The sequence below is a fragment of the Serpula lacrymans genome (genome assembly GCF_000218685.1).
Source record: "Serpula lacrymans var. lacrymans S7.9 unplaced genomic scaffold SERLAscaffold_10, whole genome shotgun sequence".
NCBI classification, from domain to species: domain Eukaryota; kingdom Fungi; phylum Basidiomycota; class Agaricomycetes; order Boletales; family Serpulaceae; genus Serpula; species Serpula lacrymans.
The window spans coordinates 164,067-180,239 of record NW_006763299.1 but is presented as its reverse complement, the minus strand read 5'-3'; the positions used below and the strand labels follow the sequence as shown (position 1 = coordinate 180,239).

Genomic DNA, 16,173 nt, shown 5'->3' with positions numbered 1-16,173 from the left:
AATAATCATTTTCTTTCATTCGGCTGAGCAGATCGATGGTTTTGCTGTACCTGTAACCTATCGTGATCTCAGATATAGCTCTTCCCTTGATTAAGAGGACATACAATACTCTGCTTTGTGTACTGGAAGGGGGTTTCAACTACATCAACAGTCAGCTTCTGACATTCATTGGCTTTGCGCTTGAAATCTGCTCCGGGGAACCAAGGAGGGATGTGTCGCACTACATGCTAAAATAAGCCGAAATGTATACATATGTCAGGAAATACTCACAAATGGAAATACACTGAAGACCACAGCCCCCTCAGGCCTTAGCGCTTTGATGAGTATATCTGCCGTGCGCTCCACAGCCATCACTAAAGGGTCATGGCGGGGTGCTGGGTCATATCGATATGTCACTTCCATTATTATAGCCGCAGATAGCCTAAGACGCAAATATTAATCATTTTACACGACCAATTCTGTTGTTTCGAGTGATTTACATTTGTAAACAATCAAAAGATTCTCCGGGGGTTTCAAGTAAGTTAGCTAGAAGTTGGTGTACTTTACGCAACTGCACAGGCCGATAAGTCAGAGCAGCATCAGCTCGAAAGGCCTGCTGGAAAAGTCGCCTATGCAGTCGCCATCTGTTGCCATAGTTGAAAAATATTGAAGTGAAACCCCATCCAAACCTGCAGAAATGACACAAATGGCAATGGAGATAATAGATATCGAGATGTACAATAAAGCCACGCACAAGTGGGTAGTATTGAACTGCGGCCTATCAGAGTAGTTACTTGCGCGACGCTCAAGAAGATCATTAGCCACTTTTTCGGAGTTGACAACGATGATTGGTTGAGTAAACGGGTATATGATCACCTGGTAGGCATCAAATTAGGTGGTTCCCAAGAAAGATGTGGTGTCGAAACTGTTTCAACATACCATGAACTTTTGCCCACTCCATATAAGTGATCCAGGGCTCCTTGGAATTGAAGCCAAGCACGTTGCCCAGCACAGGCAAAGGGACTCGGCGGCAGCAGTATGCTTGTTTTGCGCTTTACTCGGCCATTCATAATAACATATGCAGCTATGAAAACTAGCACTATAGCTAGGGTGGGCTTATCGAATTGTAGGGGGGCGAACGACATGGTAGGATACCAAAAGAAGAGTGGTGCTTCATTGGAATCCAGCCTCAATGACTATATCAACCTACCTTGTTGATCTATTCGAGGTTTGCAACCCCCTGCTGACGTGTTAATGCGTAAGAGTAGTCTACATAAAGGATGGAGTATACATACAGTGACAGCCATGTGCTGCGACGTAAAACATTACGCACGGGTGCGGACTAAATTTATAGCATTGTCATCCCCTGTTGAACTGCAACTCGTCCCAAATAGGTAATGATTGGGACTCGGCTCGAGTTCATCTATTGACATACAATAGATCGCGGCAACCCTTATATGCCTCCTGTCGGTGGGCGACCAGCGGATTTGAATCGATAACCTAGATGATCTACGTTTACTGTATTCTCAGGCTGCTGAGAACGTTGAGATCTGAAGAAGACGACATTGAAAGTACTGGACTAACCTGAATTATGACATTACAGCCTGACTGAGTCACGCACTGAACTATTGCTGGAGTCGGTCTCGGGTAGACGAAAGAGTGGGAAGAACTTGGTTGTACCTGAAATTGAAGCCGGGCAAGCTTTTATCGGTAGGCCAATTGGTCGTAACGATTTCAGAGAGGCACTATCTGAATGTGTAATTCGAGAAGGGTATCGTTTTCTTGATAGTATTTCCAGTGACATATTAAACCAAAATAGTGAAGAAAGCAGCCTCGTGATATCCCGACAGTGGGCCGCATGTACGATATTCAAGTATCCTCTGCTAGCGTTTAAGATACAAGTGAGAAAGCTTCATTGGATGGCGTTTAATGACTGCAGCTTGTGTTTGGCTACTATTAGGATACAGAGAATAGTTGTAGAATTCTCATACCTTGGCCATGACATGATTACCCTGCATCTTAGATGAAAATGTAGTTATATACACTGGCCTGGTGAAACGTTGGTGAAGGGCGAGAAGAAACAAAGAGGGGTCGCGGCAATGAGTTAATAGGGCATGGGTTCTAGTGATTCCGAGTACTATTGTTAGCGCTCGCTGAAAGAGGTATCTGTGGACCGTAGACGCACTTTAATTTCACTGATAAGTGTGCGTTTACAGCAATTTGCACGTTTTCAGGCCTGATGGATTCCTTGTTTGACCCAATCTGGCCATATTTTGGTTGCGTCAGAGTACGAAAATGCATGAAAAGGTGCAAAAGGCTGCGAAAAGCCGATATATGGTAAAACTGATTTTTGCGACACAAACATCAGCTACCAGATTATAAATGGTCGACTGCAGCAATCAATAGTCAAATATTAGTCTCCCTTGCTTACCTAATTCAATATATGATGAGTCGATATCTTGTAAATAAGGTCTGCACCAAAGTAAGACCATTTGGCGTGAACCCCCCTTCGGTGCCAATAACACGAATATTGAGCTCTTTTGCACCTTGATTTTAAACTCAGCCGCTCCGATTGAATATGGCTGAGCATCACAGTAAAGGCTAGTTATTGCTTCAACCAGCGTAAATCACCACTTAGCCTTTGTGTGAATCGGTAGAGTTGATAGAGAAGCTCTCAGATGACGAACAACGCTAGTTTCAAAATTTTCTTCCATCCCAAACAGATGCTGAGCCATGAGATAGTGAAACTGTCAGCCACTCCAATTAAAACGCCGCTACAAATTGCAGGCACACCTGAACCAAAACATGGCCAAAAAGAAATGGGATATTCAGAGTCATATAGGTCCAAGGTGCTACATAAATTGTCGTAGTTGTGATACAATAGTAGGGATCATGTATATAGCATTTGTTCTCTACAGTAGCTGTTTCAGCTGAAACCTTTATGTGCTTTTTGCTGGTGTGACTAGCCACAAAATGCCAAGTTCAAGCCGAATGTGCCGCTCATGGTGCCTTCTCTATTACTACCAAAGTGGGGGTTCCTGCAAAAGGTCCTTACTTCGGACTAGACTAGTCAAATATCCTGGCCGCATTCTTGATCCAGAATCTACCAAAAACTACGCCGGCATCCGAGACTCCGAGACATTGCCATCGTCAATGCTGTCTGTCAGTTGGGCGTCATGAAATAGTAGAGGTTGGGTTGCAGCGTGTTTAGCGGTCTGCAACCACGTTTCCTAGCCCTGCTCACCTGTGCATGCCATAAATACTGGAATATCTGAATGTCCGCCCCGCATCGCAGTAGAGTCGAGTTCAAGTTCCAGTTTACTGTTAGCAGGCCGTTTCCAGTCAACCTCGAAAGTAGCATGAGTGTTCCAGGGTCCTCGCTCTTGTGTGTTGGCAACATTGATGTTGGGGGCTTGGTGGCGCAATCTCATTCTCTTGACGCTCACTATGGTAGATTCAACAAAGTCCATAGCAGTGGCCATCAAGTCAACAACGAAATATATGGTCCTCAAATAAATAGCACGACAATCAACAACTATACTCAAGATAACGGTGCAATATATCTTCTTCCATGGCACCATTGTAGTCTAATACAGCTCGTTCCATAACCAGCTAAAGAACGCCAGGAATTTGCAAACTGGCTGTCTCCTCTGAATTTCCATCAAATGCAGAGCGAAGTTCGTGGCGTTTGGTGAGAGGGGACAGGGGGATGGGTGCTCGGTGATGAAAGGTTCAAAAAGTGGCAAAAAGGAGGTGTAAAAACCCTTTGGTGCCCTGGAATTTGTAAGTGCACTATTATATCCGCGATCCACATGGTCCTTTCCCTAATATGCTGAATCAACTAGCAGGTGCTAGGAAGACTGTTATTACGTAAGTCCAGCAACAAATCAGTTATCTTAAGCAGTTATCACGTACATTTTTACTAGGTCATACATCATAAACCATCTCGAGAAGGACAAAAAGGACAGTGTGGCTGTAGTCTACACTTATTGCAGCTATAACGACCGTTCAAGACAAACCGCTTGTAACCTCGTTGCAAGCCTATTGAAACAGCTTGTACAAGATTTTCCCCTAACGTTCGGGCGCATTGAAGGCAAATTTAAACGTCATTGAGAGCAAGACTTCCGTCCAACTCTACTTGAGGTTTGCAATGCGTTAATCAACGAAATCAAACAATTCTCCCGGGTCTTCATTGTTGTCAACGCTTTAGATGAAGTCCCCGATGATGATGATACTCGTGCTGAGATGCTGCATTGTCTGCAATCTCTGGGAGGTAGCCTATTGGTGACTTCTCGTGACATGGCATAGATTAGGGCAGTCCTTTGCGAAGCTCTTTGCATGGACATCCGTGTGCATGAAAATGATGTACGCAAGTATATCACAGACCGCATTTGCTTATCGGCACGATTGGCCGGGATGTTGGTTGCTGGCAACTTTAGAGGAGAGGTCATTGAGTGGCTGACAAAAGAGAGTCAAGGCATGTGAGTACTCCATAGAGTTTATTTTATTCTTACAGACCCCAGATTTTGACACACCATTCAAGGTTTCTGCTATCTCGTCTGCACGTGGATCTACTAGCACACAAACTTACTTGTAATGATGTTTGACTTGCTCTTGATAACCACCCTAAGGAGGTGGGAACTGCTTACGACAAAACCATGAAGTGGATAGATGGGGGTTGACATAGAGGTCTAGCCAAGGAAGCCATGACATTGATTATTTTTGCCTCCCGACCGCTGTTTTTCACGGAGCTCCAGGAAGCTCTAGCCTTTTCAACTGGTCTGCGTAAGATCAGCACTGATGACCTGGTGGATAAAGAGACAATAATGGAAGCCTGTGCTGGCATATTAGTTGCTTCAATCTGTTATCACTCAGATTACTCTGCTCAGGAATATCTCGTAAAATGTGGAGATTGGGCTTTCCCAGACCCCGAAGTGCAAATCACCAACATATGCCTTGACTCTCTTTCTATGCTTCCACCGAAAGACACAAATCCTGTAGACGTTCACCGCAGCCAAGGCTTCATCGTTTATGCGCGACAAAATTGGGGCCATCATGCACGCAGTGTTGAGAAGACGATTCCAATGGCGATCCATGACTTTTTACGTGATGACGCAAATGTTGAGAATGCCCTACAACCCATGTATGGTTTTGATTCTCGTTACTTCAATGGGGGCTCAGCATTGCACTTGTGTGCCTATTTCGGTCTTTATCACATTATTGATTACTTGCTGGGGAACAACATTGTTGTTGACGGTGTCATGCACCAAAGTTGATTGGTAGCATGGACAGGTGTCAATAACGAAGCAAATATTCAAAAAGACTCGCCTTTGCGCCACACAGGCACAGTGCCACGTGGAATAGTAATTAATATTGCCTTTTTCGAACTTGTGGCTGATCAGCACCACCTCTATTAGGCAATCCAGTCACGCTCACCTTTGCTTTTCCATTCGGTACTTTCGGCATTTCAGTATTTTGGCAAATTTTTGCATTGCCACTGGCTACACATTGCATTGTGCCCTCGCTTTTGTCGTTTCCCTTACTCCCCTTCCTTTGCCTAGTCCCACCATGGGCCCCTTCCTCTCCTTTTTATTCTCACCTGATGGTCGTTTCTGGATCCCCATTCTAATCCACTTTTTCGTCACCTCCACCCTCCTCCTCCTCATTTTATTTGCACCCCCACCATTTCTGATGTCACCACTTCCTATCCGCTTCCGTCGCCGATCCGTTGACTACCACGTGCCACTGCTGATATCAGCAAAGCCCCGGCGGCCGGTCCAAATAGGGCAACAGGTCCATCTTCATGACGTCGATCTGCCATCATATACTATCAAAACATCGGTCACTCGTCTTGCCTGGTTGGAGCGTGGGTGGGTAGTTTTTGAGCTGGAGAAGGTTCATCCCCTTGCGTCGCCCATGTTCATCACTGTCCCATTCACTTGGGTACACTTATCTTTTGTCCATCGTCTTCGCTACAGCTACACCTACCACACGCTGCCTGGGACTCACTTGTTCCAAATTGGAACTACTCCTCTCCCTCCCTTGTTTGATCAGGTGGTCCAACACAACCAGTCCATTGGTAAGGCCATGGAACTGTCGGATTTGGACTAGGTGGTGGACCGGTGGCTCCAGTTTCTTTTTCTTCAGCAGAACATTCATTTACAGTGCGATTATTTTTGATTTTTGAATCATTTTTATGGACACATATTTTTTTAGAATGCCTGACTGACAATAAAGGAACTTTGTTGATACTGATAGTGTTTTGCCTTGCCCTTTTTTTTACTGCATCTTCCCATGACATCATGATCTTCCTGCTCTCCTTTTGCTATTGGACTTTACTTTATGGCTGTACAAACCTGTGACATTACTCACAGCATTTATTGTTCTATCCCTTTCTTTTCCTTTTTTTGACAATCTTATCCTGTACTACCTACACAGGATTCGTCAGCGTACATTCCTTCCTTCATATTCTTTCTCATTCTTTTTGCACAGCTATACTGTGCATAGCCTACTTTTCTTTTACTATATAAACCCCTGTATTTTACCTTGTAAAAAAAAAGAACAAGAACTCGATTCCAGACTTCTTCTCTAATCTTAAGTCCACTTCTTACTGCTACTTGTGATCCAGTGTGGTCACAACACTTCCCACTTCTACCACTGTTAACTGCTATCATCGTCACTCGTCACTTTTGAAAGTGATTGTCATCCCCTTCGATTAGAGTCCTTCTGAGCACTACAGTTTGTGCGTCAGGAGCCTGCTATCACTGGGAACCTCGTCACCTCGTCATACTGGTCGTTCTCAAACCTACCTTGTGCTACGATTAGCAAGGTAGTGCTCGTCTATACTCGCCACAAAGCACCTATCTTCCTATAAATTCAACTATCCCTCCTCCTCAAAACCCACACTCATACACCTCTGGGTTTTACTTTGAAGGATCTTTATACGTACCACCCCACGAACAACCAGACCACTCCACTGTTCTAGGAGGCAAAGCCCATAAACAAGTTCCGTGGAATCTGGGAGGATTGTGTGTTAGTTTGTTTTGTGTGTGGTTTTCTAACAACAGTTCTCATCATCGACACCGTCAAGCTGCTGTTGGAGCGGGATGGGGTTGATGTGAACCCAAAGGACAACAACGGTCGGACACCGTTCTGGCAAGCCGCTCGAAAGGGGCGGGTGGAGGTTGTAAGGCTATTGTTGGCCACTGATGGTGTGGATGTTGACTCGCAGGACCATGAAGGTTGGACACCGCTTTTATGTGCAGCACATGAAGGGAAGGCCGAAGTTGTTGAGCTACTATCGGCGAGGCACAATGTGGGAGTTTATTCACACAAGGATTGTGATTCCACACCGTACACTCTTACGGCTAATCAAGGGGAAGCCCAGCTCACACTCTCCGAGACATGCATACCACTTGCTTTCTTGTTCCGACCTCCATACCACAAGGAATTAGCCTGTTTGCTTGTCGAAAGAACTTCGGTAAACTTTAAAGTCAACTGGAAAGATCAGAGTGGTTTTACGCCCCTATGGATAGCAACCTGGCATGGTGATGAAAAGACGGCGGAACTTCTATTGGCTTGCGGTGGGGTTGACATGAACTTGCTTCCGATGGACAGCAGTGTCCCACCATTGTGGGCTGCAGCATACCATGCTTTTAGCAAAGTGGACGAGATTTCAGACACGAGTCCCCCCACTCACCAAGGTGTAGATAGCACCGACACAAACGGTAGAAAGAGGTAAGCCTGACAATAATTTTCACAGTAGTACTGTAAATGATGATATTTATTACAGCAACGACCTTGAGAGCATCAAAAATTCAGGTTTCCAGCAAGGGAATGAGACAGTGTTGAAGTTGCTGCTCAAAAGATGCGATGTTGATGTGAACTGGCAAAACAAGAACAGAGAAGCACTCCTTTTCATAGCAGCAAAAAATGGATGCATCTCTCTTGTGAAACAACTGCTCTCTAGAGATGACATTGACACAAATTTGCAAGATGATAATGGAGATTCACCACTACACCGTGCAGTACATTCTGGGCACAAGGAGGTGGCTGCTTTACTTGTGGCATGTGATGACATCGCACTCAATTTGAAGAATGCTTTGGGTCAAAATCCCCTTCATTGCACCATCATATCACAAAACAGCAAGGAACAGGAATTGTGGGATGCTTGTACACAAGAGAAGACTGTGGAGCTTCTTCTTGCTCACAGCAACATTTGCATTAACTTGGAGGACAACAGTGGATTGACACCTTTGATGCTTGCGTGCTCTGTGGGGAGATTAGGCATAGTGAAGTTGATTGAAAAATACCTCTTCGACACCAGTCTTGAGGATGAAGTGACAGCACAATTTGAAGGTGTGAAACGGAACTGCGTCAACATGCAAGATGGTTTTTCGTTCCAGGATGATACATCAGAGACTTATTACACAACCTTGGATGAGATGTCAGAGACTTATTACACTACCTTGGATGAGGTATTAGAAATCACAGAGCAGTAAACTGCAGTGCGGCCTCAATATTGATACAATGTAGTTGGGGTACCTGTCTCTAGTGTTGCCGCAAGTTCAAGTTCACACCAGTGCGACTCGGATTTGGCTTGCCATTTTGGTAACTTTGTGGCAACTTGCACTGTTGAGTTTGCACCGGTCCAACTTGCAAATCAACCATACCAACATTCCCATATGCTTGTATACCAGCCTGCAAGTAATCTATACCGTTGTCCCCTATCTGTGAATGTTTTGAATCCAACAGCAAGTTATCAATGCCAGTTCTAACTGATTTCTGGGATGCATCAGCTCCACTCTCTGTGCCAAGCAGCCTCATGGGTCCTATGGTGCGTAAAACATGCTCCAATACACACTATAAAATAGCAGGCTCTTTACTAATGAGAACTTGTTGAACAGTGCACAAACTTGCTGGGCTTGTGGATGGGAAACCCAGGCTCGCTATGCACTTGTTCCAACCCACAGGGCCCTGGTGGTTGTACTTGTGCACGGTCACAGAGGCCACAACAATGGGTCTCTTCGATGGGACCATTTCCAAGTTCAGCAGCCTCTGAATCAGCTATCACCAATGCATCCTATCCAATGGGTGTTATTAAACAGCCAGCACACCAGTTTCTGCATCCCTTTGCTCCAATCCAGCCCTATGGGTTGGTTTCATGATTCTTATGCTAATTGCACACATCCTATTCCTAACAATGCCCAGTTTCCCTCTGCTAACATGTATCATTCAAACTATTTTGTTCAGCCTCCAGCCAAAACTCAGGTCCAGTCAGCCAAACCAGCTGTCCTAGGTAACTCCGGTGCTCAGGCTACTTCAAGGGCACAACAAAGTAGAGGTCGCAAACATAATGTAAACTCTGTGCAAAGTCAGCCACAGAAACCTCCACAAAAGCAGACTCGAGTACCTGCACCAGCCATAACAATCCCTTTATCAACTCAGGTTGGTGTTGGTCCACCAACAGCACTGACCTCAAGCCCAGCCTCTTCACCACCCTTGTCTCCAGTCGGAGCATCAAGGCATGTGCAGCTGCAGCCAAGTTCAAATGAGCCTGGTGGTAGTAGTGCCAGCGCTAGCATGCAATTCCCAACAGGTTCTTATCCATCTTTGCACCGCAACCGCAGCCAACAATCAACTACAAGAGCTACTGATGTGTACTACTTCTGCAGAGCTCTCAATTCAAAATTAAACCAGTTTACTTGCCACTACCCTTTGAAGAGTCTGTGCTCTCAAAAAAGCCCAAATCAAGTTGGTTAGGTCGCAAATTGTGCAAGTACATTTTTGTAAATAACTATCTAACTATAAACCTGATGTTTTGGTCAAAGAATACAGATGGTGTGACAACCACAATCTGAAGACACCTTGTATCTGAATATTCAGAAGAATATAACTGTGTCACCAGTGCTCTCAATCTGAAATATGCCAATGATTATGTCAGAATACCATCACTGCACGCACATTCTGGCCAATTTGTACTTGAAGAATGGATAAAGCTCCTTGTGCGCTGGGTGGCTGTTGATGATCAGGTTTGTTTTTTTCTCCAACTTTTTTTGGCTTCTATCCAATTATTTTTTGCTGACATGCTTTATAACAGGCTATAAATATTGTGGAAAGCAAAGAATTTTGTGATTTTGTGATTTTGTGTTGTATGGCTGGGATAATGTCTCTGAAAGTTCCCTGCCTTATTGCACAAAGCCTATTGAGCTGATCTTCATGGCATACAAAACAGAGCACATTGAAATCAAGGGTGTCTTTAAGGTCTGTTTAGGTTCACTTCAATCAATTTTATGATTTAGCCGCTTCTAGACTACTCTCAGACGGATTTCATTCACAAGTGACTGCTGGAGTAACCCTAACCTTGTATCATTCTTAGCATTAACTGCTCATTTCATTGCTTGAGACTTCAATGGCCGGCTAGCTCAAAAGAATACCCTTCTTGCATTCCGTTGTCGATGATGAGAACTGCAGTTAGAAAACCACACACAAAACAAACTAACACACAATCCTCCCAGATTCCACGGAACTTGTTTATGGGCTTTGCCTCCTAGAACAGTGGAGTGGTCTGGTTGTTCGTGGGGTGGTACGTATAAAGATCCTTCAAAGTAAAACCCAGAGGTGTATGAGTGTGGGTTTTGAGGAGTGAGAACAACGAGGATGACAAGGTGACGAGGTTCCCAGTGATAGCAGGCTCCTGACGCACAAACTGTAGTGCTCAGAAGGACTCTGATCGAAAGGGAAGACAATCACTTTCAAAAGTGACGAGTGACGATGACAGCAGTTAATAATGGTAGAAGTGGGAAGTGTTGTGACCACACTGGATCACAAGTAGTAGAGTAGTGAACTTGAGAGTAGAGAAGAAGTCTGGATTTGAGTTCTTGTTGTTGTTTTTACAAGGTAAAATACAGGAGTTTATATAGTAAAAGAGAAGTAGGCTATGCACAGTATAGCTGTGCAAAAAGAATGAGAAAGAATATGAAGGAAGGAATGTATGCTGACGAATCCTGCGTAGGTAGTACAGGATAAGATTGTCAAAAAAAGAAAAGAAAGGGATAGAACAATAAATGCTGTGAGTAATGTCACAGGTTTGTACAGCCATAAAGTAAAGTCCAATAGCAAAAAGAGAGCAGGAAGATCATGATGTCATGGGAAGATGCAGTAAAAAAAGGGCAAGGCAAAACACTATCAGTATCAACACAGTTCCTTTATTGTCAGTCAGGCATTCTAAAAAAATATGTGTCCATAAAAATGATTCAAAAATCAAAAATAATCGCACTGTAAATGAATGTTCTGCTGAAGAAAAAGAAACTGGAGCCACCGGTCCACCACCTAGTCCAAATCCGACAGTTCCATGGCCTTACCAATGGACTGGTTGTGTTGGACCACCTGATCAAACAAGGGAGGGAGAGGAGTAGTTCCAATTTGGAACAAGTGAGTCCCAGGCAGCGTGTGGTAGGTGTAGCTGTAGCGAAGACGATGGACAAAAGATAAGTGTACCCAAGTGAATGGGACAGCGATGAACATGGGCGACGCAAGGGGATGAACCTTCTCCAGCTCAAAAACTACCCACCCACGCTCCAACCAGGCAAGACGAGTGACCGATGTTTTGATAGTATATGATGGCAGATCGACGTCATGAAGATGGACCTGTTGCCCTATTTGGACCGGCCGCCGGGGCTTTGCTGATATCAGCAGTGGCACGTGGTAGTCAACGGATCGGCGACGGAAGCGGATAGGAAGTGGTGACATCAGAAATGGTGGGGGTGCAAATAAGATGAGGAGGAGGAGGGTGGAGTGTAAGGACCGTTTTATTATTTTCCTATCTTCGTTATGTCTTGGTTCTCAAACACTTTTCCCGTTACACCTCTGGCTCTAGGGCTAGAGGTATCCTTTGCCATCTTACTTCTCATAGCCCTCACAGGCTTTCTTAACCATCGCTACCACTTTATATCACAGATCAGAGACTGGACATCGCTTCCAGCTAGCCAGCACACTGGGTAGGGACTGGTAGTAGGCATCTCGCCAACCAGCTCCAAGCCCCAGTAAAGCCTGGTAATACTAATAACGCCTTATCTAGAATCGTACCTCATTATGAGGATACGGTTCCTGACCACGCGTGACAATCTTCTATTATTAGTACAAATCTCTCACCTGCTGATTAATCAAGTCAGAAGTCGTACGATAGTTACCTCCCCTTTTTCTTATTGGTTGATTAATCCCTCAGACCACTTTTTGTATATTCTCTTTTCGGTCTGAGGCACGGACAGTTCCCTATATAAAGCCGTACCTATTCATGTATAGCTCCTTAGCTTTCTATTACTGAATTTACCCGCTTTACTCCTCAACAAGAACCTTTGAAGCTTACCTCTTAAAAAGTCCTCGACTCGCTGTATTCATTAGCGTCTGTTGACCTCAAGCTCATCGAACCCTTACTCCCTGCAAGTGCAGAAGGAGATAGGTTTAGTTCTTGTTATAGTTTATCGTTGCCTCACAAAATAGAAAGCTCACTCTACAATCCGTTCACAGCGCACCATCTCGCTTGAACCCATTATAGCCCTAATCTACCTTTTCCTTCATCCCTCGGACGTGTTGTCATTCACCGTCCTCCTACCCATCCAAAACAACCACTTGCCTTCTAGCTAAGCTAGCTAGTTGTCCTCTCCAACATTCCTACCCACCTCGAAGTAATACTCTTACTTGTTCTAGCTCAAGTCCTCACCCTAGCTGTCGTCTTTGATCACTTCTACAATCGTCAAACTGTCGAACATCAGAGAGAGCCTAGTAACGGACGAAGAACGACGTTCACTCGAGGAATTCCACCGCGCCCTCAACAACCGAGACCTCCACGTTGCAGTACCTGTCAACGTTGCCACGAACCCCCAGTCTGCCCACAGCGACACAGAAACTGAGTACTACGAAGACTCATCAGCCACCTCTTCCCCCGTTTCTGAACTAGAAGAACTAGTTCTAGCCGTCGACAATTTAGCATTCGAAATCTCCCAACTCCGTCAATACGTCGCGCTTACTTGAGTACGCATCAGCAGCTGCTCAAACCTGCTTTTGGGAATCCGATCAAGCGTCCAGAGAATTGTACAGGTTCAATTCGATACACCTAGAGCACCTATCGATCGAAGTCTACGAACAAAGAATTCTAGAACCCCCTCGTCGGAACGACAGTGAAGAAAGACGAGCCCTCAGACGACGAGCGGCAGAACATAAAACAGCTCTTCTCATACTATCCGACGGAATCTCCCCACGCATCTATCACCTCCCGAACTACGTCGAAACTCCCCAACTTGGGTTCTCACCAGAACAAGACGGGAGAGAAATCCACTACCTACTTCCCTGCGGAATCATCATCCACCGACGACCCTACTCCGCACCCTACCTAGAATTCCTTACGCCCTATCTCGAACCATCCAAAATTGACGTATACGTTACAGCGTCATTTAACCCTACCCCTCTTGAACTTCTTTTTACAAGAATTGGAATTTACGAAACCGATCTCATCAAATTCTATCGGGAAATACCATTCTTCTTCGACGTCCCCCTCACTCCCGAACAGAACGACGCCTTCAACACACGAGATTATCTTAAAACAGGAGTCCACGTATTAGTTGTCACCCCTTTCTGCCGCGACGCAATACGAAGGATAGTAGCCTGCATATCGCAATTTCGCAGATTAGTGTTTAAGATTGGACACGAGATCCTCGAAGGAAGGAATTGGGAAAGAGAACAAAGACAGATCAGGAACGTCTGTCGATTGTTCAGAGAATACCAAAACTACGGAAAAGAAGTTTTTGATTTAGTCATCCGCCACCCCACAGATCGTTTCATCGTTACCGAGATCAACACCGAGTTCTGGGGAGTACTTATTCGAGAAAACAACAGAGTCTACTCGCAGTACAAACCAGAGTACCATCTGACCCACGGAAATTTCTCTTATATTCCTCCCGTCTCCTCGTTAATCCAAGGAAACATTCTTATAGAAAGAACCCCCTCACCAGACGAAACAACCTCGAACTTGGACAGTAATTCTACCACTAGCTCACAGGTAGAAAGAGATTTGGAAGAAGAAGAAAATATTTTTGGATTTACTTCTAACGATTGGAGTGACGAGTTTGATTACGATTCGAACTAAATAAAACTCGTTTCAATCCTTCAAAGTGTTTTCCGAATATCGAAACCCAAGACCGTCCATAGAACCAGAGACTCCACCCAGACAAACCCTACCGCTACCGCCTACACGCCCACCTCCACCTCCAATTCCTCCAAAACCCTCATCCATGTCTAACCCCACGCAGTTACACGGCAAAGTAACACTCGCAGCAGAACCCTTCGAATTCAAAGGAGAAAAGGAACGATTCATAGCATGGCGCCAAGCACTACAGTTATACTTAACCGCCTACGCATCCTACTTTCCAGACGAGAAGACGAAGCTCATCTACCTCCTGTCCAAAATCAGCGACCAAGGAACATCGACAGTAAAAGCTTGGAAAGAGAACGTGCTTACCAAAGCTCTCGACGCAACTACCCCCGTATGGCCGACTCTCTCGACCGTCCTAACCGATCTAGCCCAAGTATTCGGGAATCCAAACGAAAGATCACAGGCGGTAAACGAGATCGAGACATACAAACAGGAGAACAAGCATTGCGATGAATTCTTTAGCCATTTCACAACGCTCATGGACAAGGCCGGATATGACGCTACCACTCACTTTGACGTGATCAATCGTATTCTCAAAAAGAATCTTCACTCTCGAATCTGTGATTTCGTCATCATCCAGAGAGACCTACCGAAAACATTTGCTGAGTGGAAGACGCAAGCCTACGCATGGGAGGCACGGAGAGAAGAGTTTCAGCTAGACGAAAGACGAAAGAGAGAAGTCACGCAGCCGTCGCGACCTATCTATAAACAACAGACGTATACGCACCAGCATGTGCAACAGCCGCAGCCACAGCAGATGGCGAGACCCCAGACGAATCAGTATGCAAGAAGGTTCGAGGATCAACCTCAGAGAGGTGTATTCCCCGGACAAGGCGTACCCATGGATACAGACCGACAGAGTCGGTTCAGATTATGTTACGGATGTGGCCAGCCGGGTCATATCGCAAGGAACTGCCCTCTGAAGAAAGTTGCAGCTAGAGAAGCAACCACAACCCAGGAGGAGACGAAGACGAAGGATTTTCTCGAAGGTCAGGAGTAAGCACGGACTCTCTGACCAGTAAGCACGGTTCGGAAAATGTATTTGTAACTGATAAATCGAAACATGTTTCCCAAAACCTACGTGCCGAGAAATACGCTAAGCCACATTCAGCGGAATGGTTGGCTCGACGAATTAAAGACCAGAAAGAAGAAAGAGCCAAAGCATTGGTTCGGAACTGGGCCTCACCCCAGTGTTACCCACACATCACGACGGATACAATCAATTTACTCAAGCAACACAATGAAGAGTATATCGTAGAGCAGTTGAATGTGATCAAAGATTTCTCATCCCTCCCCCCATCTCATCAACGCAAACTCTCGCTACAATGCCAATTATCCACTATTGACGATCACCAGACGCATGTCATACCAGTTTTGATAGATTCAGGATGCACAGATTCTATCATTGACGAAGCCTTTGTTCGGCAACACAACATTTCCACAAAACCACTGCCAACTCGTGTCATTGTCTCAAACGCTGATGGAACCAAGAATCGCACTGGACCTTTGACGGAATATGTGACACTTCGCCTAACTGTGGCAGGTCGCACGGAATTAATGGACTTCCTGGTCACTGGACAGAGAGAGGCCAGAATTTTATTAGGACACGACTGGCTACGACGCACGAATCCCAACATCAACTGGCAAACCAACACCATCACGTACCCTTCCGATGATACGGAGTATCACCCTGAAGACGGAGATAGAGTCATCGCTGTAGACTTACAGAGCAGGATTGACAAAATTTCCGTCGAAAGCAACGTATCTCAAACCAAAAGCCAACAGATTGCGGAAGAATCAGAACGAGCAAAGTCAACACTCACGTTCAGAGACGTCGTCCCCCCGTTTTATCATCATTTTGAGCCAGTATTCACAAAAGCGTCATTTGACAAACTACCCCCACGACGAGTCTGGGACCACGCAATTGAACTCCTACCAGAAGCCAAAGGTCTAGACTGTAAAACGTATCCACTTAACCGAGACGA

The 16,173-nt window shown here is 45.2% G+C and overlaps 5 protein-coding genes across 5 annotated transcripts; 3 read left to right on the top strand and 2 right to left on the bottom strand.

Moving 5' to 3' along the window:
- Window positions 1–137: 137 nt before the first annotated feature.
- SERLADRAFT_472421 (uncharacterized protein) lies at window positions 138–2,893 on the bottom strand (the record flags this gene model as incomplete). The annotated part of the gene is made up of 13 exons (XM_007320578.1): window positions 138–220; window positions 271–421; window positions 480–668; window positions 734–855; window positions 919–1,094; window positions 1,190–1,219; window positions 1,275–1,510; window positions 1,564–1,918; window positions 1,971–2,100; window positions 2,165–2,322; window positions 2,411–2,561; window positions 2,611–2,705; window positions 2,773–2,893. 7 exons carry the CDS (start codon window positions 1,303–1,305, stop codon window positions 152–154), a joined length of 768 nt encoding a protein of 255 aa, XP_007320640.1.
- A 199-nt stretch (window positions 2,894–3,092) lies between these two features.
- SERLADRAFT_440125 (uncharacterized protein) lies at window positions 3,093–3,449 on the bottom strand (the record flags this gene model as incomplete). Its single annotated transcript, XM_007320577.1, has 2 exons — window positions 3,093–3,194; window positions 3,243–3,449. 2 exons carry the CDS (start codon window positions 3,447–3,449, stop codon window positions 3,093–3,095), a joined length of 309 nt encoding a protein of 102 aa, XP_007320639.1.
- Window positions 3,450–4,224: 775 nt separating this feature from the next.
- Window positions 4,225–4,464, top strand: SERLADRAFT_371575 (uncharacterized protein; the record flags this gene model as incomplete). Its single annotated transcript, XM_007320576.1, has 2 exons — window positions 4,225–4,263; window positions 4,288–4,464. 2 exons carry the CDS (start codon window positions 4,225–4,227, stop codon window positions 4,462–4,464), a joined length of 216 nt encoding a protein of 71 aa, XP_007320638.1.
- A 221-nt stretch (window positions 4,465–4,685) lies between these two features.
- Window positions 4,686–8,480, top strand: SERLADRAFT_440124 (uncharacterized protein; the record flags this gene model as incomplete). The annotated part of the gene is made up of 3 exons (XM_007320575.1): window positions 4,686–5,184; window positions 7,047–7,716; window positions 7,772–8,480. The coding sequence occupies 3 exons, from the start codon at window positions 4,686–4,688 to the stop codon at window positions 8,478–8,480; spliced, it is 1,878 nt and encodes a 625-aa protein (XP_007320637.1).
- Window positions 8,481–14,907: 6,427 nt separating this feature from the next.
- SERLADRAFT_394745 (uncharacterized protein) lies at window positions 14,908–15,257 on the top strand (the record flags this gene model as incomplete). The annotated part of the gene is made up of 1 exon (XM_007320574.1): window positions 14,908–15,257. A coding segment is annotated over one exon (182 nt), but the record flags the coding sequence as incomplete, so codon positions are not given.
- Between the last annotated feature and the right edge of the window lie 916 nt (window positions 15,258–16,173).